The 24,299-nt window shown below is 40.2% G+C and overlaps 2 protein-coding genes and 1 non-coding gene across 3 annotated transcripts; 1 reads left to right on the top strand and 2 right to left on the bottom strand.

Annotated features, from left to right (window-relative positions):
* Nucleotides 1–253: 253 nt before the first annotated feature.
* On the bottom strand, nucleotides 254–4,070 carry LOC121997651 (probable NOT transcription complex subunit VIP2). The gene is made up of 6 exons (XM_042552180.1): nucleotides 3,945–4,070; nucleotides 2,754–2,859; nucleotides 2,486–2,664; nucleotides 2,061–2,390; nucleotides 557–627; nucleotides 254–482 (listed from the first exon to the last, which is right to left on the bottom strand). Exons 1-6 carry the CDS (start codon nucleotides 3,960–3,962, stop codon nucleotides 254–256), a joined length of 933 nt encoding a protein of 310 aa, XP_042408114.1. The 5' UTR covers nucleotides 3,963–4,070.
* Nucleotides 2,754–2,831, top strand: LOC122039388. The gene has a single exon (XR_006128216.1). It is a non-coding gene; the product is annotated as a small nucleolar RNA snoR35 (small nucleolar RNA).
* A 1,094-nt stretch (nucleotides 4,071–5,164) lies between the features above and the next one.
* LOC121997646 (ribosomal RNA small subunit methyltransferase H-like) lies at nucleotides 5,165–6,053 on the bottom strand. Its single transcript, XM_042552170.1, has 5 exons — nucleotides 6,021–6,053; nucleotides 5,757–5,903; nucleotides 5,408–5,653; nucleotides 5,252–5,320; nucleotides 5,165–5,206 (listed from the first exon to the last, which is right to left on the bottom strand). The coding sequence occupies exons 1-5, from the start codon at nucleotides 6,051–6,053 to the stop codon at nucleotides 5,165–5,167; spliced, it is 537 nt and encodes a 178-aa protein (XP_042408104.1).
* Nucleotides 6,054–24,299: the final 18,246 nt, after the last annotated feature.

The raw sequence follows: 24,299 nt of genomic DNA, 5'->3' as shown, positions 1-24,299 counted from the left end.
GTTATATAAACTGCGTGGAATGTGTGGTTGTATTTTTATTATTTTTATTATTCCAGCCGCCTGTGGCTGAGGTATGTGAGGATGTAGAAAAGTTTCAGATTGTCCACCGTACAGGGGAGATGTTGCCGAAATTTTCTCGGACAGGGACTCCTCTGGGGCGTGACATTCATACTCACTGTCTCATAAACCCCAAAATGGAGTGTGTGTAAAGCAATCGAAGAAATGAAACTGGAACTCTATGGAAAAAAAATACTTATAGCAACTGCGATGAGGAGATGAATCCTACTTCGCCCTCCACCTCTTCCGCTTGGTGGTTCAGATGAAGATTGACGACGATGAGGACGTCGCGGAGCTTTCTATAGTAGCTTTTCACTGCTTCACCGGAAACCTTGGCAGCGATCGAATCCGGAGCTTTCTCTTCCTCCTCTTCGTAGTCCAGGAGATCCTCCTCGTAAACATCGTTATCCTTGGCTGCCCCCATACTATGTCGAATCAAGAGAAAAAAGATCAGGACAAGATAATATCAAAATATACAACGAAAACGCATCAATCGCACCAAAAAACTAAAAAGGAAACGAAAAGAATCACCTTGGCAGATGAAAACTGGAAACTGGGGCTAGATAGAGTCTGCAAGAGAAACAAATCAAGAGAAAAATAGAAAGTAGGACGACAAGGTTTTGAGAAAATATCCTAAATGGGAGAGATCTGAGGAGGCTAGGGTTTGGAGGATGAATGGAAGGATTGGAGGAGAGGGGATAGTTGGATAATAAAGGGTTGACAAAGCCGATCCAATGGCGGACTGGATGAGTGGCGAACGAGAGCAGTGAGATCTCAACAGCCCGTGTGTTGATGTGATGTGGTTGGACGGAGAAGCAAGAGCGTCGTGTGTAGATCCTAATCAGGAGAGGAAGGGGCATCGATCAAGGAAGGGGAAGAGGGAGATGAGGCTGAGAGAGATGGTTGGACGACCAGCGGCGAGGAGGAAAGTGGTGGCGGCGTCGCGACGGTATACGGTGGATGGCGCGATATAGGTTTAGGTTTGGAAGGAAGAGTGAAGTGTTGCAAATTTCGCCTAAGTATTGGTGAGAAAATTAAATTATTTTATTTTATCATAGACACCGGGTTTTAAAAACCGCTGTTAAAATCAGTGTCTATTAACAAAAAAAAAATGCGCTCATAGACATCAGCTTAAAAAACCGATGTCTATGAGCAAAAATCTGTGCTTATAGACACCGATTTTTGGAAAATCCGGTGTAAAATACTCAAAGACATCATTTTTTGCTTAAAACCGATGTTGTTCCACCAATGTCTATGAGGGTTTTTCTTGTAGTGAGAGCTAATAAAGATGCTTATAAGAAGCATCAAGATATGGTTCTGATAAGGACATTAGATGTATCATGTCTTATTCTTGCCATTATGAACTCTGAGCTGCAGAAGCAACATTAGAACATAAATGCTTATGATATGGTTGAACATCTTGGACAACTATATCAAGGACAAGCAAGCACTACAATGAAACCCTCATAGACATCGGTTTACCACCGATGTCTATTACATTTTCGACCGATGTCTATGAAGGCGATGTAAAAGGTCTGTCATTTTAGACATCGGGTTAAAAACCAGTGTAGTATCACTTAACGACATCGGGTGTATAACCGATGTAATATTATATGTTAATAACACCAATTTTGGCAGCGGTATACGACCGATGTAATATTAGTTAATGACACCGATTTTGCAACGGTGGAAAACCGATGTAATATCAATATTGTTTAACGACACAAATCCGATTTCCGAAATAGTGAAAAACCAATATTATCACCAAACAAATCATAAAATTAAGTTAATATTATTAATTCACTAAAAAATCACAAATAAAAATGCACCGATGTATCTAAACACACCAAGTCAATATCCATATAACTAATACATAAATATTCTTCTTACAACATAAAAGATAATAGATATTGTGCACATCAAGTTGGTATCCACAAATTACACATAACTATTCTTCTTACAACATCAAAAGGTAATAGATAGTACACAAATATGTTTCTTACTAGTGCCAACGTTATCCTTCTTGCTCTGTGCATAGTAGCTAAGTTTACCCGTGAAGCTAAACTGGGCACAGATAATCCTCCAGAACTGATGCTTCTTCCCATGTTACCACTGCCAACAATGTTGCCTACAGAGCTTGTAAGTCTTGGCCCTACATTACCCAATACTGGAGAAACTCCCAAACCAAGAACAGAACTACGATTCCTAGAAGCTGAACTTGAGGAAATACCAGTTATTGACCCAGTGACTCCATTAATATTACTACTACTAAAAGCATGATTTCCAACAGCATTAATACCCCCTCTATTTGTGACACCAGAGCCATGAGGCATCTGCATGAAAAAAAAATCCAGAATCAATACTATAAAACACATTCAAAGGACCATATGATGCAGTGAAGTAATGTGGAAATAAACTCATGCCAGACCTGAGATAATGCAACCAAAAGATTGTTTGATGAGAACCGTCCACTAGGAATGCTTCCTCCTGGTTGTTGAACACCACCTGATGGTACAACACCCATCGCGGCCTCTCTGGATGCAAGCAAACCAGGCACATTTGGCAGGTTGAAGCTTCCATGAATATTATGCAATCCTTGAAGACCACCTATTTTTTTACAAACCATAATCAAAATTCCACATACAAGAAAAATTTCACATGAATTTGTTAATAAAGTTTATGTAGGAATGTCTAACCAGAAGGATGGAACCCAGGCACTGCCGCAGACTGGCCAGAAAACAATGTGGTATAGGGTCGGCCTGACGAGTCCGCAAGATTAGATGTTGAACCATTAAGAGTTGACTGTACCAAGAGACCCAGTAATTTGATCAGCAAAAGCAAGACTAGTAAAAGCACAGGGCATGGGCTAGGTGCTAACAAACTTGGTATGCTAACTAACAAGAAAGAAACAACCGTGTCAAGTTAGTATTTACATAAACTGTATTGAACATCTGCACCAAATAACAAAAGCTACTCATCTCTAACAATTGAAACTCAGCTAAGAATAAGGGATTATATTATTAATACCAAGAGTAAAATTACATCAGATACAAATCCCATACATAAAATAACATATAGGTAATTTGGGATAAATATTGAAGTCTATAACTATTTATTCTACTTCTCTCCATCAAGCTAGAACATAATGGAGCATAGACATTGATGGTGCTTAGTTTGTCAAGTTGTACTCAATAAAGATTTGATTATCAATTTAGTAACCTTGTGATTTCTTAAACCATGCTCTAAAACTTTGTTTGACAGCATAGATAACTTTCTTAAATTGGAACATACCCTAGTGATTTCTCTGTATACACCCTAGTACGATGTTTATGAAATCTATCTGGTAATCATGAATAATACCAAGGAGAATCCAGTGATCATGAAAAATAGTTTTAAGTAAAATAAATTAATTCCATCAACGAGAGAAAATATCCCAAATAATCCTCACAAAATGTCTAGATGAAGCCTTTTGCAACTAAGTGTATTTTCTACTGATCAATGTTGTCAACCACAACTATATTTAACAATAAAAACTATAGTTGTTAAATCATACAATTCAAAATTCTCGGGGGCACTACTTAGTTCGTAGGCACAAGATCTAGTTCTGTTAACAAGAGTATTACATGTCAACTGAAAATGAGATGCAATTAAAAAAAATATCAAGTAGTATTTCATCAACTTGAAAATATCAGCAGTTTTCTCATAAAATTGATTGGTCTAAAAGGAAAACTATGATTTTGTCTCACAAATTTTCCATAGAAAATATATGGAAAGGAGAGAATTAGAAAAACCTGAACATCGAGCATACAGGTTATACAGTCCTATGCCATGCGAATGAGACTAGAAAATGCAATTAATAAACTGAAAATCAGAAAAGCAAGAGTTACATTTAGAAGCCAAGACATTATAACTTTGCCACATGCTCAAGAAAGACTCAATTCCAGATGCAGTGATCATTCATTATGCCAGCCAATAAATAAAAACTCTCTGTACGTCCGATTGGCAGTTCTGACTATGCCCTGAGCTGAAAAAATAAAGCGCACTTTAGATATTAAGTTAGCAAATCATATGAAGTGGCTACACTGGTAGCAGCTAGAAGAATAAATGATGCTAGTCATACTATAAATACTGAAGACTTGTTTAAAGTACTACTAAAAAATTTCTTAGAAATAAAGATTATAATGCAATGTTTTTATCTTCAAAGGAGAAATTGTAACCATAAGATGTAAGTGATTGGCTTCATAGCCCAATTACAACCTAACCAAAAGTGATTCCTTCTTCCTTTTTTTCCCCCATGAAGAATAAATTAAGCGAGTCAGAAAGAGAAGATTTTATCTGGAAACATTCCCAAAGTAAAGTAGGCATGCATTTGTATTAATTTAAGATGGCAATCTATGGCAAGCCCAAAGACAACTAACAAATAAAGGTTTTATCCTATACTCATGCATTATCACACTCCATGAGTCTAACCTCTGGCCTTTATACTCATGAAGCCAACATCACTAATTAACAAGATATCAAATATAAAAATGTCTAAAACTTCCAGCATACCAAGATAAAACCCTGACGAAGGGTAAGGTAGTCAGCCCGTACGACCGACTCTCTAAACTGACGAAAGAAACAAGTCTGCATAATGTGATGTGACGATATTAATAAAGGAAACAAGTAAGATACATTCCTAGGCTCTATAAGATCATTTAGGCAAAGAGCATTTACACCTATCATCCATAAACTGGAGTTAGGTGTTACCTTTCATAAGGAGTCTTATGTTGCTAGAGATTCTTGTATGCTTTTCCTATTGTATTAAAATTTCATACAAAATTTTGGATTTAAGGAACTTACCACCCAAATGACAAAGCTATTTCTGCTCCAAGAATTTGATGAGTGGAACTTCATAAAGCTTGACTGCCTTCTCATTGTCAATGCCTGCATCAACACTCTTATTAAATGTTTCATTTGCTTGACAGAGCACTAGAAGAAAGATACTTTCTTTGGAGAACAAAATGGCTTAAACTAGAGATGATTAATCACCTTTAATCGCTGATTTAGTTTTCCGATAGGCAAGTAGTAATTAGGCAAGCAACCTACTGAATAAATCACATTCATTCTACTTTACTGCAGGGGTGCAAAACTCACACTGCCTTATATCCTAATTCAATAATCAAAGTAAAATAGTTCATCTAAGAACTCTAACCTGAGGATTCATGCGCATATCCAAAGGTCCATCACCTTGCACACTAAATCCTCTTGTAGAGTCATCCACCTGTTAAATAGCTTACCAACTTATTAGATTCAAAGTAAGTTCTTTTTGGCAATTCATCAAACATGAGAAGTGCAACTGAACAATAACCTGCATGGATGAGATTCCAAGGTCCATCAAGATGTCGTTCACCCCAACGTCAAGCAGGTTCTCATCAACGCCGCCAAGCACCGACTTGATGTACTTGAAGTTTCTGACATGAGTGTAAGCTTTCAACTTGCTTTCGTGTGAATCCACGGCCAAGAGCTTCTCTATCCGAGCCCGAGCTTGGTCATGGATTGAAGCATCCATATCCATTCCCATGAACAACTCCAACTCCGGATGGGCATCTACGATCTGCGGCAAAGAACGGCGCAAAGCGAATCAGGGATGATGGGAGTGCTAAGGAAAAAGGTCAGAAATTGAGCGAAGAGCTTGGGAGGGAGAAGGACGAATGGACAGCGACGGAGTGCCCGGCGGTGCCGAGGGTACAGTTAACGAAGGAGCGGAGGCGGAGGGAACGGAATGCGTCGAGCACCTCGCCGAGCATGACGGGGGCGTGGTCCCGGACGGGGTCTGCGTAGCGACAGTAGAGGGCGCGATCGAACTTTGCCCCGGAGCGCGATTAGCAGCAAGAGAGATTAGCAGGACGCGATTAGCAGCAAGAGAAATAGGGCGGCCATCCTTTTGTCGGTCATAGCGAAGGGAAGGAGGAGCGAGCGACCTCGGATGGGGATCTGAGAGATGAGATCCCCATCTCTCATATCAGCGGCGGGCTCCTCGTGGATGCGTGTGGCTTCTCAGTGGTAGAGACCGGGAAGTGAGGGCGAGAAGTGGAAGGACTGCCCCCATCCCCACTCGTAGATGTCTGTGACGAGGTTGTAGAAGGTGTCGACGAAGGCAGGGACATTATCGTCGTCGGGCGCGGCGGCAATGCTCTCCTTGGAGTGGAGAAAGAAGGACAAGTACTGCTTGTACTTGTCCTGCACCTTATCCCGCATGATCGATCCCATCTTAAGGTTCACTGCCCGCTTGCCTTTCACTTCCGCCGAGCCCATCACCCACACGAACCAGTAGACCGCGACAGCGCCGATGACGGTCGCCATCCACATCGCCGTCGAGAGATCCATTGCTCGTCTTTCAAATGGTAACTCCTAAAAGGAAGATGCGGAGGATTAGGGTTTCGATTTATGGTGGGCGAGGAGAAGCCCAAAAGAAAGCGCGCTAAGAAAGTCTGCCAGAATTTTGGTTCATAGACACCGGTTTTAAAAATCGCGGTTAAAATCGGTGTCTATTAATGAAAAAAAGGTGCTCATAGACATCAGCTAAAAAAACCAATGTCTATGAGCGAAAATCTGCGCTCATAGACACCGATTTTTGGAAAAAACCGGTGTAAAATACTCAAAGACATCGGTTTTTGCTTAAAACCATTGTTGTTCCACTGATGTCTATGAGGGTTTTTCTTGTAGTGAAGACATGAGATCTCTAAGCCTCTGTTTCAATGCAAGATGCAAGAAGCCAGTCTGGTAGGACCATATGTACTCAAAATGATTGGGTTTGTGGAGAACCTACAATAATTGAGATTTCCACTAGGTCAAGAATTGGCCACTAACCTTATTTTGCATTCATTACCCGAGAACTACAGTTAATTTGTCATGAACTATAACATAAATGAAATTGACAAACCATTGTCTGAGATGTTGAGCATATTGAGAACTATTGCATTCAACCTTAAGAAGGCAAAGCCAAGTACCATTTTGATGGTGCAAAAGGGCAAAGGCAAATGGAAGCCCAAAGGTAAGGATAAGAACCAAGCCAAAGGCAATGACAAGACTCATGCATTTAAACCCAAAGGTGGGATAATTAAGGAAGAAACCTGCTTCCACTGTGGTGAGACCAGATACTGGAGAGGAATTGCAAATTATACCTAAAGGAACTGAAAAGGAAGAGAAGTGAGACTTCTACCTCAGGTATATATGTTATAGAAATCAATCTATCTATTTCTTCTTCATGGGTAATAGATACCGGGTGTGCATCTCACATTTGCACTAATGTGCAGGGGTTGAGAAATAGTAGAACATTAATAAAGGGTTAAATGGACCTACGAGTAAGCAATGGCACAAGAGTTACTGCTATAGTTGTAGGAACATATTCCTTATATTTATCCACTGAGTTTATTTTAGAACTTGAAGAGTACTGTTATGTGTCTGCCTTGACTAAGATCATCTCTGTTTCTTGTTGGGACAAGAAAGATTTTTCATTTGAAATAAATGATAAATGTTGTTCTATTTATTTCAATGAAATATTCTATTGTAGTGCATATCTTGTGAATGGACTCTATGTTTTAGACTTTGACAACCCAATCTATAACATAAATACCAAACGATTTAAGTCTAATGATTTGAACCAAACATATCTCTGGCATTATCGCTTAGGTCATATAAATGAGAATCGCATATCCCAATTCCATAAAGATGAACTTTTGAACTCATTTGATTTTGAATCATATAAGGTATGCGAATCTTGTCTTCAATGCAAGATGACAAAGACTTCATTTAGTAGACATAGTGAAAGAACTAATGATTTGTTAAAACTCATACATACTGATGTATGCGATACTTTTAGAGTAGCAGTTAGAGGAGGCTATCATTACTTCATTACTTTTACTGATGATTTTAGTAGATATGACTATGTGTATATGATGAGATACAAGTCAGAATCCTTTGAAAAGTTCAAAGAATTCAATAATGAAGTATAAAACCAACTTGGTAAGCGTATTAAGATGCTTCAATCAGATCGAGGTGAGGAATACCTTAGCTAAGAATTTCATGACCATCTCATTGAGTGTGGGATCATAACTCAACTTACTCCACCTGGAATATCACAATGGAATGGTGTATCAAAAAGGAAAAAATCATACTTTATTAGATATAGTACGATCGATGAGTCAAACAGATCTTCCTACTTCCTTCTTAGGACATGCTCTAGAAATGACCTATTTCACACTTAACCGTGTTTCATCTAACGCTGTCATAAATACACCATATACGATATGGACTGGGAAGAGTTCCAAGATGTCTTTCATGAAGATTTAGGGATGTGAGGCTTACATTTGACGACAAGTCTCAGATAAGTTAGGACCCAAATCAGACAAGTGATATTTTATAGGATATCCCAAAGAAACAAAGAGATATTACTTTTATAATCCCACATAAGGTAAAGTGTTTATTGCCAGAGATGGTGTCTTTATAGAGAGGGAGTTTATTTCTAGAAAAACTAGTGAGAGTAAAATTGATCTTGAAGAAATTCAAGATATACTATCTAGCACTGAAGTCTTGATGAAAATTGAATAGGTACCACAAGATGTTGTGGATAGTGATTTTGTTACACTGCAAGAAGTTGTGGAGTAATAACCTTTTCAAATAGCACAAGCTCTATGCAAATTTGATAGGACTTATCATTAACCTAAGAGATATTATTTTCTCTTGTCTGACCACAATGATGCAGTACTTGTTGGTCTCAATGAGTCTACATCTTATCAGAAAGGTGTACAGAGTCCATATTTTGAGAAATGGCTAGAGGCCGTGAGATCCGAAATGGAATTCATGTACACTAACCAAGTATGGAGTTGGTTGATCCACCTGAAGGGATCAAACCCATTGAGTGCAAGTAAATCTTTAAAAGAAAAACTGACAAGGATGGTCATCTATATACTTATAAAGGATAATTGGTAGCTAAAGGATTCAAATAAATTCATAGTATAGACTATGATGAAAACTTTTCACCAGTTGCGATATTTAAGTCTATTCAGATTTTACTTGCTATTCAGCTTACTATAATTATGAGATTTGACAGATGGATGTCAAAACTATATTTTTCAATGGAAATCTACTCGAGGATGTGTACATTACACAACCTAAGAGTTTTGTCGATCCAGAGCATGTTGGAAAGGTATTAAATTACAACGATCCATTTATGGATTAAAGCAAGCTTCTAGAAGCTAGGATCTTTGATTTAATGATGCAATCAAAGCATTTGGTTTCATCAAAAATGGAGATGAACCTTGTGTCTACAAGAGGGTTAGTGAGAGCACAGTAATCTTTCTCATATTGTATATAGATGGCATACTTCTCATTGGAAATGATATCCCTACTCTTTAGTCAATGAAATGTGGCTTGGGAATTATTTTTCAATAAAGGACTTAGGTGAAAAAACCTACATTTAGGTATCAAGATCTATAGAGATAAATCTAAGACATTGCTTAGTCTAAGTCAGAGTACATATATTGACAAGGTGCTTAATCGTTTCTCCATGCAGAATTCCAACGAGAGATTCCTGTCGATAACACATGGTGTGAGTCTTACGAAAACTTAATCCCCCTTTTCTACGGAAGAAAGGGACCGTATGGATCAGATTCATTATGCATTTGTTATAGGATCAATCATGTACGTCATGCTTTGTACTCGCCCAGATGTCTCATATGCGTTAAGGATGACGAGCAGATACTAGTTAGATCTAGGTGAAGGTTACTGGACATTTGTCAAGAATATTCTTAAGTTCTTGGGAAGAACTCAAGATTATTTCTTGATCTTTGGAGGCGATGAAGAGCTTGTTATAAAGGGTTAAACCGATAGTAGCTTCCAAACTGACAAGGATGATTCTAGATCTCAGTCGGGATATATATTTTGCATAAATGGTGGTGTTGTGAGCTGGAAGAGTTCAAAGCAAGACACAGTCATTGATTATACAATAGAGGCCAAGTACATTGTTGCTTTAGCTGTAGTAAAAGAGACTGTTTGGATCAAAAAGTTTATCACAGAGCTTGGTGTTGTTCCTAGTATAGTGAACCCAATAGACCTCTATTATGATAACAATGGGGCTATTGCACAGGCTAAGAACCTCGCTTTCATTAGTGATCCAAACACATACTATAATGATTCCATCTCATTCAAGAGAGCATCGATAGAGGAGATGTGAAGATATGCAGAGTGTCGACCGATGCTAACATTACGAATTCCTAGACCAAGACTTTAGCACAAAGGAAGCATGATGGTCATACTAGGTCACTACGTATTCGATATTTCAGTGATTGACACTAGTGCTAGTGGGAGATTGTTAGTATTAGCTCTAGTACCAATTATGAAATGATTGATAGGGCATTATTATATCATATTTTATTTTATTAATAAAAGATAAAGTTGGTTATTATATTTATTTCAGTTTAGTGTCGAATGAATAAATATAATAATGTCCTAGGTAGTAAGTTTTAGTCTATAGCATATCAATTGGTCAAATTGATAATACACTACAACAAAAACCTTCATAGACATCGGTTTTCCACCGGTGTCTATTTCATTTTCGACCGATGTCTATGAAGCCGATGTTAAAAGTCTGTCATTTTAGACATCGGGTTAAAACCGGTGTAGTATCACTTAACGACACCGGTCTTCGAATCGGTTATTAACCGGTGTAGTATCACTTAACGACACCGTTTCATCAACGGTGTAAAACCGATGTAATATTGTATGTTAATAACACCATTTTTGACAGCGGTAAATGACCGATGTAATATTAGTTAATAACACCGGTTTTACAGCGGTGGAAAACCGATGTAATATGTATATTTTTTAACAGCACAATTTGATTTCCGAAACAATGAAAAACCGACAATAACAAAAAAAAACACAAATATTCACAAATTATACAAATATTCTTCATTCAATAATATCCATAAAATACACAAATATTCACAAATTATATAAATAATCTTCTTACAACAATATCCATAAAATACCCAAACATTCTTTTTACATCAAAAGCTAGCTAACAGATATCAAAATCAAGGTAGAACATTCTTTTAACACATCAAGGTAGAACCGCACTTCAAATGTAATCTAGCATGCATTCAGCCCACTCGAACCGCACTTCATCAATTTCAACTCTGGAGTACTTGAGATTTGTAAACTGTAAAAACACATAAATAATATATTAGTAAATCAAGACCAAAAATCATAGTTGAAAAAGCAGTAAGAGCACCAGGTAACAAGATGAGTAATTGGAATGCTTAAAAAGAGAAACGTTAATCAATTATCTCAACCACAAATAAATAGAAAGAAGAATCATAGATGTAAGATACTAATATAGTCCAACACCGGCACAAATTCAAAGAAGAAATTACCTATCTTTGTAAGCTGAAGCCAAATTTGCATGGGCTTGAGGCATAGTTGGTCTGATATTCACAGCACGTATATAATCCTGAATTGCTGCAGTAACTCTACCAATCTCCTTAAATGTGTTCCCTCTATTGACAAGACCATCAGCAGCAGTTTGCGAAGAACTTCATTGTAACAGGCTATCGCTTCTGCATAATTTCCCTATTGTAATACAAGAGAACTATCAATTTCCAACTAGGGGCAAAGACAGCAAAGAAGATGATAGACAAATTATATGACTTTCTTCTATTAAATGAGGCAATATGCAGTAACTCTCAAACTAGCAATGAAAAAGGCAGATATAGTACTCTAACTGTTGCTTGTATATAATAGCCAAGTTGTTGAAGGGCACAGATATCCTTGTTGTAACTGCTAAAGTTACCTTATAGAATGATGCAGCAACACTCATCATGTTACTGCATGAAGAGAAGTTTCATTAAGGAACAAAAATAAACTATCCGCACAGTTGTCATCAAACATTTCTAAAGCTTACCAATCCATGTATATATATGTTGCCAAGGCTTGACAATGCTTGTGGATGGTTAGGTTGTAAAGCAAAGCATGACTTGGGAAAAATTATTAAAATGAAGTTATTCAACAAGGAAAAAAACAACTTGTTATTATCTCCCTGATTTCAGGATCATATGATTCCAGTTTCAGAACTAAAATTCTTTCAAATCCGTAACATTCTGAACAGTTGGGCCCTGTACTTCAAAAGACGGCAGAATCTTTTCGTCTCCTCCCTCCTACGGAAAATTATGTTCCCCCATTTAAGGACCCTTGGAGGTTTTGGTGACGACTACAATGTTTTGGTATGAAACCTTCCAACGTGTCTACAGATGGCCTTCATTATATTTTTTGTATATACCTTGCTTGGTGTTTGGATTTGTTTATGCAAGGAATGAGCACTGCATCATCTACTGGGGATCTTTAACTATGCTTTATTTCTGAAGCAGCTACATCAGCACACTGGGTTACATCACGTCTGCTCCCTGAGAATTTGCACCATTTTAGGTGGAAAGCTTGTGAAGCAAAACTATCATCAACTTATAATAAGCATCAACTTTGAGTCAAAAGTTGTTACCGGTTGAACGACGCCCTTATTTAACTCTTCCAATATTATAGAAATAAAGAAAAACCAACCAACAACTTGTTTTTATATGCTTATGTAGCCTCAGCAAAACACAACTTGTAAGCATAAACATATTATCTGCTATTTCAATAGGGAAGTAACTTTAGAAATTTAGTTCTAGATTGTCATTTTCTTATTTTGAAGGGGAATCATAGAGGAAAAGGTGACTAAAAAATATAAATCATTTTAAGCTCATAACTTTATGCATCAAATACTAGATTAACATTTAACCATAGGAATGATACCAACATGTGAAATAACCTAACCTTTTTCAGTAACAGACAATACGATTCAAGATTTAGGTGTTTGTTGCAATGCAACCGGCAAGTATGATGCTCCATCATCCAATTTAAGATCCAGATTGAATCAGAAAAAGTTTTCAAAAGTTGAAGACCTGGTTCAGAAGCTGAGGCAGCTAAGTCCAAACCCTGAAGAAGCTGTGGCAACTGACCATGTTGCATTGTTGTGTGAAAACCAGAACCCTGACCATCGATATGTTTCTGAGATACTCATAACTTCTGGCCTTGTCATGTTAGATCTAACATCCAGGCCCAAGAGCATGCCTGTCCACAGCACACCTTGTTCTAATAGTACATGATCTGCTCTCCAATTCTTCTCTTATCTACTTATAATAAGTATCAACTTTGAGTCAAAAGTTTACAAAGAATGAGTTCAAACACTCGGGGAGAGGCAATACCTTGTCGATGTAGCACTGTGAACGTGACTTGACAGTGAGCCACTGTGGACGGCCGAATAGCTGAAATGTGAATGGAAGCATTAGAGAGATCAGAATAAGGGAGAAGGGAAATGGAGAAACAAGGATGCTAAGTTGAATAAGCTCTAGCAAACAACAAAACTTTTGACAACACAGAAGATACATCACTAAGCATGTAACATGCAACAACAAAAGAACAATCATTCCTAACCATTCCTCCATTTCATCGTACCTGAAACACCACAAGTATCACAAATGAACAATCCACAACAACAAAAGATTTTTTTGTTTGTTTGTTTAGAATTGAGGCATCAATGGTGGTTGCCTCACATGTGGTATCCACGTTTGGAGAATATTAAAATAATATTACAATAGAGGAGAATATTAAATTAAGAATTACTAATATCAATACGTATATATAACAATTGTACCCTTAATCAATTAAAACAAGTTCACAATCATAAACAAACAAATCATAAAGCACCAAACACATAACAACAATAGAATACGACGACCAACAAAAACAATCAATCTAGAAAAAATATTCTAACTGTATTAAAATTAAAATAAACTGGAATTGAATAAGAAGAAGAGATCAGGCACACCTTTGCTAGCAATCTCATCGACATGGTTATCCTGACCTTTGCTCTTGATGTTGAACCATTTTTTAACAAAGGCCTTGGACCAAGACAGCTGCTCCCAAGAAACTGAGGGAACAAAGCATGCCCAAATCAACCATCTTAGAGATGAAGAAAACAGAACTAAAGAAGAGAAATATATTATTTTTTTATCTTGCAAAAAAAAGCCTTGCTTTTCTTTGGATCATCATCTCTCATCGTTGCAGCACTCCTTCATGCAGTGACTGTAAGTTAGCTCGCCAAACACTCCCAAGGACCTGTGGCAATCTGAACCTCGTGGGAAGAAAGAGGTCTATTGAAGAGGTCTAGGGAAGAAAGAGGGTCAAGAAATACTAACTCGCAAAGAGAAAGAAAAAAGAAGACAGCTATGCATGGGCTAGAACAAGCAGATGTGATGTAATATTCCTAATGTGCTACATTACTCACGAGCTTTGCACATACAACAGATCGAAGACACAGTCGGATACCCAAATCAGAAGGAAAGAGATTACAATGGATAACTTCTGAACTAGATAAGAAAATCTATCAAATATACAATGAAAAGTTTAAAGGTGTCAACTAGCCTAGTCCATCTGAGCCATAGAAGTCGTCAAAGCCTTGAGTTTAAATCTATTCCTCTCTTAACAAAAGAAACTAAAATAAAACATTAGTATTTTGATCGCTATAGCAACCTTTGAGAATGCTAACAAAATTGTGCATCTTGTGGCTTTCAGTACATATTGTTTAGGTTATTGTAGCTTCAAATGAATTTATTTATGCTTGCCTAAATGATGCAAATTGAGTATCAACCTCAAGTAGCTATAATATTACAACATAAGCACAGTGATTTTGATATGCTCATCTAAGGCCAATTTTGTTGCAGCTGAAGAGAAGAAGATGATCTCTTTACAGAAAACACTTACTTTTGGGCATCTTTAACCAAATTAAGTGCAAAGTTCTCCACAGGTCCAATGGAACGGTCACTTCTAACAGAAAAAATATTTTGATCAAACTCTTCAGGCGCCCCATCATATGAAGACATCTGCAAGAAACATATATTGAATTACAACAAAGCAAGTTAGGTTAGCTATTATGCTGAAATGTGGAAAGTGACAGTCTTTTTCTGAGACGACCACAAAATTGGCATACAGCTAATGCATCATAATGTAGGCCATCGTATATCAGCATCACCCTTTCACTGTAGTTCTTCTCCTGTTTCCTAGTCACAAAGAAAGGGGGAAAACATAAAATCCCTGATCCGACGAGTTGGAGGAGGAGAAATAGGTCCAGTGACCCAAATTCAGCCCAATTGCGCCGCCGCCGAGCTCCACGTCCAACTCGCTCTTGATGGGGCTGATAGGGTAGTCAGCAGCGAGCGGCGCCGGGGAGGCGAAGTAAGGGTTTATGGGAAGGAGTGGCGGCGCTGGGAAGTAATGATCCAAGTGCTGGAAGGGTACCGCCGCCGCCGCCGAGGGGAAAAAGGAAGAACGGTTGTTGTTGGAGGCAGCAGGGGCGGTGATGTGGGAGCACGAGCTGGTCTCCCACTCCCAGAAATGCTGCTGCTGCTTTGGGGTTTGTTGGCTGCTGCTGCTGCTGCTTCCTCCCACCCCAGCAAAAGACATGCTGGAGGGGACGAAGGTCGAGGCCTCACCAGAGCTAGAGGTCGATCTGTTCATCATCAAACACCCACCGATGATCTAGAACAACAACAATGACAACAAAGAACAAGATCCATTTAACAAGTAAGGAGGAGATAAAAAAAAAAGGGATCGAGTGGAAGTTGTTTTCAGATCCACGGGGGATTATATCGAAAAAGGCAAAGGAAAATGAAGATCAGCTGAAACCACACACCAGCTGTCCTGTCTGTGCTGCGTGTTAATCCTTATAAGTGGTCGGCTTATATTTTGTCCGCCATGGCGAAGCAAAGGAGCAATCTAGCTTTCTAGCAACCAGCAGCCTCGAGGGATCGATTATTAGCTAGCTAGCTGTTCAGCTCAGTGGGTTAATGAACAAAGGAGATCAAGGAGAGCAGTGAGCTAGGGGGCCGGTGGGGGCTGTCAGAAGGGTGATGGCGATGGGCGTACGTCGTGAACAGGGAGAGGTCGACGAGCTCCGACAGCGTCTGCCGCTTCACCTCCTTCTCGCGGGCCGACTTGAGCGTGTCAGAGAAGTTGAAGAGCACAGAGCAGATCCGGAGTTTGCGGAGAAAGAGCGCCTGGCGCTCGAGTACGGGCACATCGCGGAAGAGCGGGAGGGACTCGATTTACGGGATGGCACCGGGGGCTGGGGAGGAGTGCAGTTGGCAGGGGGAGCTGGGATCGGCGCCTGAGGAGCAGGAGGCAAAAGAAAGCGCCTGAGGAGTGTGATCGGCACCTGAGGATTAGGGTTTCGATTTATGGTGGGCGAGAAGAAGCCCAAAAAAAAAAGTGCGCTAAGAAAGTCCGCCAGAATTTTGGTTCATAGACATCGGATTTTAAAAATCGCTGTTAAAATCGATGTCTATTAATGAAAAAAAAGGCGTTCATAGACATCGCCTAAAAACCCGATGTCTATGAGCGAAAATCTGCGCTCATAGACATCGGTTTTTGGAAAAACCGGTGTAAAATACTCAAAGACATCGGTTTTTGGTTAAAACTGTTGTTGTTCCACCGATGTCTATGAGGGTTTTTGTTGTAGTGATAAGAGCATGTAGTACATATAAATATTACTCTTAATTATTTCTAGTCAAACATTAATATACAATGACAATATTAATGCATTAAGACTAGCATGTAAGTCAACGGATGACTTAATTTCACAAGTTATGAATATGATATATCAGACTAACACATAAATATATATTAGAGAATATGTACTGAATGACCCGCCGTGAGAATGTTTCATGGATCGTTATATGAGTGTCATAAATATTTCCATGTAACTATTAGTATAAATAGTCCTTAGACCTGAAGTCATTACAGTTCTCTGTTGGTGCAACCTTAGGTCAAGGTTGACCTAGGTGACCCGACTCGAGTTGACCTGACTCGAGGTATATTTTGATGTTTGACAAGAATAGAGAAGTTATATTTTGATATTTGACAAGAAAAGGAACTTGGGGGATTGTGGGTGCAACCTTTGGTCAAGGTTGACTTGGTTGACCCGACTTGTGTTGACCTGATTCGGGAAAAGTCCAAGTATGGAGACTTGGCACGGAAAGGTCCAAGCAGGGAGCTTGGCACAGGAAAAGTCCAAGTATGGAGACTTGGCACGGAAAGTCCAAGCAGAGAGCTTGGCACGGGAAAAGTCCAAGTATGGAGACTTGGCACGGAAAAGTCCAAGCAAGGAGCTTGGCACGGGAAAAGTCCAAGCAGGGAGCTTGGCAGGGGGAAAAGTCCAAGTATGGAAGCTTGGCATGGGAAGTCGGAGAGGGCTCGGTAGCTCGTTCTCCGGACTAGGTCAGAGAGGGCTCGGTAGCTCGTTCTCTGGACCGGACGAAGTCGGAGAGGGCTCGGTAGCTCGTTCTCCGTACTAGGTCAGAGAGGGCTCGGTAGCTCATTCTCTGGAATGGATGGAGTCGGAGAGGGCTCAGTAGCTCGTTCTCTGGACTAGGTCGGAGAGGGCTCGGTAGCTCGTTCTCTGGACCGGACGTGGAAGTCGAAGAGGGCTCGGTAGCTCATTCTCCGGACTAGGTCAGAGAGGGCTCGGTAGCTCATTCTCTGGACTGGATGACGAAGTCGGAGAGGGCTCGGTAGCTCGTTCTCCGGACTAGGTCAGAGAGGGCTCGGTAGCTCGTTCTCTAGATCAAGAAGGCTTTAGGTTTAAGGCTGGGAAATTGGATCGGTCTGTTGACCGATCCAGTGATACCTTAGTTATCTGATCAATCTGGTGACCGATCAGTAACCCAACAGAAGCTTTCTGTGGGTTATCTGATCGATCTGTAGAATGATCAGGAAGCGATGTTATCTGAGGAAGCGAGGGGATTCAGAGAAGGGGGGATCGGTCTGTGGACCGATCCAACTATATCCTGATCAGTCCACAGACCGATCAGGGATACAGGACCGATGCCTGATCGGTCTGTGGACTGATCAGGGACCTCCTGGACCGATCAGGATGGAGTCTGATCGGTCCAGTCTTAGCCGTTGTGACTCAACGGCTAGATTTCTGGATTCTTCTTTGTCTTCTTCGCAGTGCAGTTTATAAGCCTCTACAGTGAAGGTGGAAATATCTTCTTCTTCCTCAAGACTGCGATCTGAGCTTTGCTGAGCTCTTCATTTTCTGAAGCTTCGTGTGAGCTTCCGTCGGCTGGTTTTCTAGCTGCTATTGTTAGATCCGTGAAGTTGCTGCTTCATCAACGGACTCCAGTCGACAACGAGAAGACAAGCAAACTTGGTAGGGTGTTTTTACATTCATATTGTCCATTGTTTCTTGCTCTATTCTTTGTACTCCATTATTGCTGTTGCAAAAGGAATTGTGGTGAGGTTTCTCCACCCAGAAGGAGTTCTTATTAGCCGATTTTCCGGGGTCTCATCCACCGACGGATTGATAGGATTCGTCCACCTTACAGACAAGCCGAGGAGTAGGAGTATCATCTCCGAACCTCGTTATATCGTCATGTTTGAGGTTTGATCTTTTCCATCTTCGTTTCTACTGTCTATTTCCGCTGCGCTAACCTAAATTGTAGGAAGAAACGAGAATTTGGGGTCGGCTATTCACACCCCCCCTCTCTAGCCGCATCCGAAGGTCCTAACAAGTGGTATCAGAGCGAGGTCGCTCTTCGTCGGATTAACACCCGGGGGAGCACGAGCTAGAGAATGGATCAACTTGGAGAAGACGTCACGATTCCACCCTTCTATGATCGCGACGACTTCGCGTATTGGAAGGTAAGAATGAAGTATTTTCTTATGACTAACCTAGTAAATTGGAATTTTGTACAAGTAGGTTTTATTCATCCGGTGGATAAAGAAGGAGAACCTCTCGAGAAGAAGAAGTGGACGAAGGAACAGATCCACCGATCCATAATCAACGACGAGGTAACGAAAATCTTTGAATTTTCATTACCTAATGATATCTTGTGTAAGATAGGTGGATACAACGATGCCAAGGAGTTGTGGAACAACTTGGCTAAGTTCCATGAGGAGAGCTCCAATTCAAGTCATGAAGAGGAGTCAAGTGAGCCAAGTAGCTCACATCATGGAGGTATGGAATTAGAAGTTGAGGGCTACTCAACATCTAAGGAAGAAGAGGAGGAGAGTTCTTCTTCAAGATTGGAGCAAGAAGAAGAAGCCTCTACCTCCGGAAGGGATGAAGGAGAGAGCTCATATCCATCCTCAACCCTAGGTAACTCAAGCAACTTAATTTCAAGTAAATTACATATAATGTGCTTTGAGTGTAGGGAATATGGGCATTACAAAAGTAAATGTCCGAAGAGGATTAGGAAGACTCCACCGGCACCAAAAGTCAAGGAAGCCGGAGTCCCGATACGCAAGGGCAAGGAGCACGTGGTGTGCTTCAAATGCAAGCAAAGCGGACATTATAGGAGTCAATGTCCAAGGGGGAGGCAACCTCACAAGGACAAGAGACCAAGCACATCTATGGGGGGAGCTAAGGCAAATCCTAAGGTATCCTTTAAGGCACATTCTTGCAATTCTAATAAGACACATGCTAGTAGTTTTATTGCAATTGTCAAGCATGATAACCGTAGAAACCGATACATGTGCTTAGGTGCCAAACATGTTAGTCTAGATAAGGACAATGCTAGAAATGCCAACTTTAGAGTTAACTCATCTAAGGTTAGGGAAAACCTAGATAGGAATCCCAAAACAACTAGACATATGCCTAGGAATACCTCAAAGAAAAATGGAAAATTAAAGCTTGAGGTATTAAAGAAGGAAAACCAAGTCTTGAGGTCAAGACTTGACACATTAGAAAATGCTCTTAAGAATTTGGAGAAGTCAACTCTAGGGTCTAAGGGTCAAAAACCAAAGCCCAAGGACATGAGAGGTTTGGTTCACAAACCCAAGTCTCAAGTGGTCAAGCCCGCTTATCATAATGTTCCATTCGATTATGGAACAAGACATAGGGCTAAGAAGACCATCACCAAGGTCATAAGGGGAGTCACCCCTAGAGTTGATCTTGATGAGTCCCAAATGACCAAGGCTTTAAAGCCTAGGAGGATCATTAGGAGGGTTGCTAGGGAAGTCATCCCTAGTGAATATTTAGTGAACCCAATGAGCTCAAGTAGGTATTGGGTTCCTAGGAGCGTGATTCCTTCATGCTAGATGGTTTAGGGTGTGCCAACCTTAATTGGATAGGTAATTAACCTACTCATGGCAAAAGATGGCATTTTAGGAATTTTCAAGGTGTAATCAAGCCTTGAAAATGAAATTAAAAATTATTCCTAAGGTGATTAGGATGTGCCAACCACATTTGAGGAGTTTTCTAGGGTCAATTTAATTGGCACATAGTGATCTAAAAATCTTTAGTATATGATTTTAGGTCTATTACACTTAGGAATATAGAATTTATGGTAAAATGATCAAAATTATCAAAAATGGCAACAAAGGCTAGAATTAGGTATTTTCTATACCTTTATATGTTATTTGCCATACGTTGTTTGTCATATGCCATGTCATGACATCATATTTACTTTATTATCATTTGAAATGTCATGATAATGCTTAGGTTAGTTATATGTCATGCCTTATTTAAGTTTTATACTTGATGACATGACATCATGACATTGGCACATGTTTCCACTTATGATATTATTTTATGCCATGTCATCATCTCTTGCATTTATGATCAATTAATTTGATTTAAGGATAGAAACATAATTTGATATGGAGATCAAATTGTTGTTTAGAAAATGCATGAGAACTTAGCTTAAGATGACCTAAACCCATATCTCACATCAAAATTGACTTGGATGTGTTTGATACACCTTAGATGTGTGTGATATATTAGGATTATGAGTTAGGATCAAGGTGCATAGTTCTTGTACCTAGATGAGCCTAATTCAAATTTGAGGATCATAGGGAAAACTTGTGTACACGTCATGTACATTCAGCCCTAAGATTGTGGTCCTAAATTGAATGGTTTAAGATCATTTCAAAATTGATTTGAAAAACCTTGATGAAGCTTTTCTAGTGATAGCATTCATCATTGAGCAAGTTGATACAAAGATGGATTAACCTTGAGCTATTTCAAAGTCTTTCAAACTTTGTATCAAGATTAAAAAAATGGGAGTTATTTTCATAGAAAACTATTTTTCCATGATAATATATGTTATGAGGAATGTATCCTCAAAATTTTATAATTTTTGGAATTTTCTGTAATTTTTTAGGGATTTCTAAATTTCGAGAGAAAAAATCAGAAATCTTATCAGAGAGCCTTGGACTGATCAGAGGAGATCCTGATCGGTCCAGGGAAGTCTGGATCGGTCACTGGACCGATCCAGGGCAGTGTGGATCGGTCTGGTGACCGATCCAGTGGAGTCCTGATCGGTCTGGTGACCGATCATCGCGTGCCAAAATGCTGATTTTCGACTGTTGTCTGAAATTTCAGCTGTGGAAGTTGATGTTTTAGACTTCTAAAGGGTTGAAACTCTCCAAGACATTGTTGGTGCAATGGTCAAGGAGGAGTTGACCTTTAGGAGGAGTTTTACCAATGGTCAAGGAGGAGTTGACCTTTAGGAGGAGGTTTACCTATTGGTCAAGGGGGAGTTGATTTTTAGGGGGAGTTTTTACTCGTCAAGATTTCTGAGGATGAGTGATATGGGATTATCACTAAGTTAATTGTTGACTTTAGTATCAAGGGGGAAATTAAGGGTTTCAATGAAAGGTAAGGGACTTTCATTAGGAAGAAACTCTTGACCTTGATTCACTCTTTTTGATGTGTGTCAAAAAGGGGGAGAATGTCCAGAGAATGTTCAAGGAAGAACATTGGAGTTTTGGGAGAATGTTTAAGGAAGAACATTGGAGAACTATTGGAAAACCTAAGTTAGGTTATCGGGTTAACCTAACTTGATTATGGTTTTTGTCAAACATCAAAAAGGGGGAGATTGTTGGTACAACCTTAGGTCAAGGTTGACCTGGGTGACCCGACTCGAGTTGACCTGACTCGAGGTATATTTTGATGTTTGACAAGAATAGGGAAGTTATATTTTGATGTTTGACAAGAATAGGAACTTGGGGGATTGTGGGTGCAACCTTTGGTCAAGGTTGACCTGGTTGACCCAACTTGTGTTGACCTGATTTGGGAAAAGTCCAAGTATGGAGACTTGGCACGAAAAGGTCCAAGCAGGGAGCTTGGCACGGGAAAAGTCCAAGTATTGAGACTTGGCACGGAAAAGTCCAAGCAGGGAGCTTGGCACGGGAAAAGTCCAAGTATGGAGACTTGGCACGGAAAAGTCCAAGCAAGGAGCTTGGCACGGGAAAAGTCTAAGCAGGGAGCTTGGCACGGGGAAAAGTCCAAGTATGGAAGCTTGGCATGGGAAGTCGGAGAGGGCTCGGTAGCTCGTTCTCCGGACTAGGTCAGAGAGGGCTCGGTAGCTCGTTCTCTGGACCGGACGAAGTCGGAGAGGGCTCGGTAGCTCGTTCTCCGGACTAGGTCAGAGAGGGCTCAGTAGCTCGTTCTCTGGACTGGATGGAGTCGGAGAGGGCTCGGTAGCTCGTTCTCCGGACTAGGTCGGAGAGGGCTCGGTAGCTCGTTCTCTGGACTGGACGTGGAAGTTCCGAGGGCTCGGTAGCTCGTTCTCTGGACCGGACGTGGAAGTCGGAGAGGGCTCGGTAGCTCATTCTCCGGACTAGGTCAGAGAGGGCTCGGTAGCTCGTTCTCTGGACCGGATGACGAAGTCGGAGAGGGCTCGGTAGCTCGTTCTCCGGACTAGGTCAGAGAGGGCTCGGTAGCTCGTTCTCTAGATCAGGAAGGCTTTAGGTTTAAAGCTGGGAAATTGGATCGGTCTGTTGACCGATCCAGTGATACCTTAGTTATCTGATCGATCTGGTGACCGATCAGTAACCCAACAGAAGCTTTCTGTGGGTTATCTGATCGGTCCGTAGAACGATCAGGAAGCGAGGGGATTCAGAGAAGAGGGGATCAGTCTGTGGACCGATCAGGGACCTCCTGGACCGATCAGGATGGAGTCTGATCGGTCCAGGCTTAGCCGTTGTGACTCAACGGCTAGATTTCTGGATTCTTCTTTGTCTTCTTCGCAGTGCAGTTTATAAGCCTCTATAGTGAAGGTGGAAATATCTTCTTCTTCCTCAAGACTGTGATCTGAGCTTTGCTGAGCTCTTCATTTTCTGAAGCTTCGTGTGAGCTTCCGTCGGCTGGTTTTCTAGCTGCTATTGTTGGATCCGTGAAGTTGCTACTTCATCAACGGACTCCAGTCGACAACGAGAAGACAAGCAAACTTGGTAGGGTGTTTTTACATTCATATTGTCCATTGTTTCTTGCTCTATTCTTTGTACTCCATTATTGCTGTTGCAAAAGGAATTGTGGTGAGGTTTCTCCACCCAGAAGGAGTTCTTATTAGCCGGTTTTCCGGGATCTCATCCACCGACGGATTGATAGGATTCGTCCACCTTACGGACAAGCCGAGGAGTAGGAGTATCATCTCCGAACCTCGTTATATCGTCGTGTTTGAGGTTTGATCTTTTCCATCTTCGTTTCTACTGTCTATTTCCGCTGCGCTAACCTAAATTGTAGGAAGAAAAGAGAATTTGGGGTCGGCTATTCCCACCCCCCCTCTCTAGCCGCATCCGAAGGTCCTAACATTCTCTACATAAGAAGTTGTATACTTTGGCATCGTCAAACGTCACATATAACAGGGTGAACTATAAAGTCGATCACTGGATATGCAATGAGTTATACAGAAGGATATGAGTAATGTAAATGAGATCTATCCATTCCATATGACGGAAGTGATATCTGTGGATCCCTTGATTATTAGGACACAAGAATACATGACTATGCTCAAATGAGTCAATATAAGATATTAAGTTTATTTGTATGAGTGTGTATACTTAAAGATCAAGAAATACAAAGATTGATAAGAGGATGACACGATCTATGCCTCATTGATCAATATAGATATCAAGGATAAAGAGATTGAGTCATACAAGATAATAGTCACGGAAAGATTAAGTCAGATCTCAACATTCTCGTCACTTGGATAGCTATGATGTCTTGCTAGATGCCACTTATTGTTTATGTATCTAAAATGTTAATTTGGATACATTACCAACGTTACAAGAACCTATTGGATCACACATAAAGAACAAGTTGATTTGAAGATGGATTCATACGATGGATTAATCCATTGGATTAAGTCTAATCCAAATTATAC

Source organism: Zingiber officinale, chromosome 1A, assembly GCF_018446385.1.
Source record: "Zingiber officinale cultivar Zhangliang chromosome 1A, Zo_v1.1, whole genome shotgun sequence".
Classification (NCBI taxonomy): Eukaryota; Viridiplantae; Streptophyta; class Magnoliopsida; order Zingiberales; family Zingiberaceae; genus Zingiber; species Zingiber officinale.
Note: the sequence above shows the minus strand (reverse complement) of the source record. Positions and strands in the feature narration are given on the sequence as shown.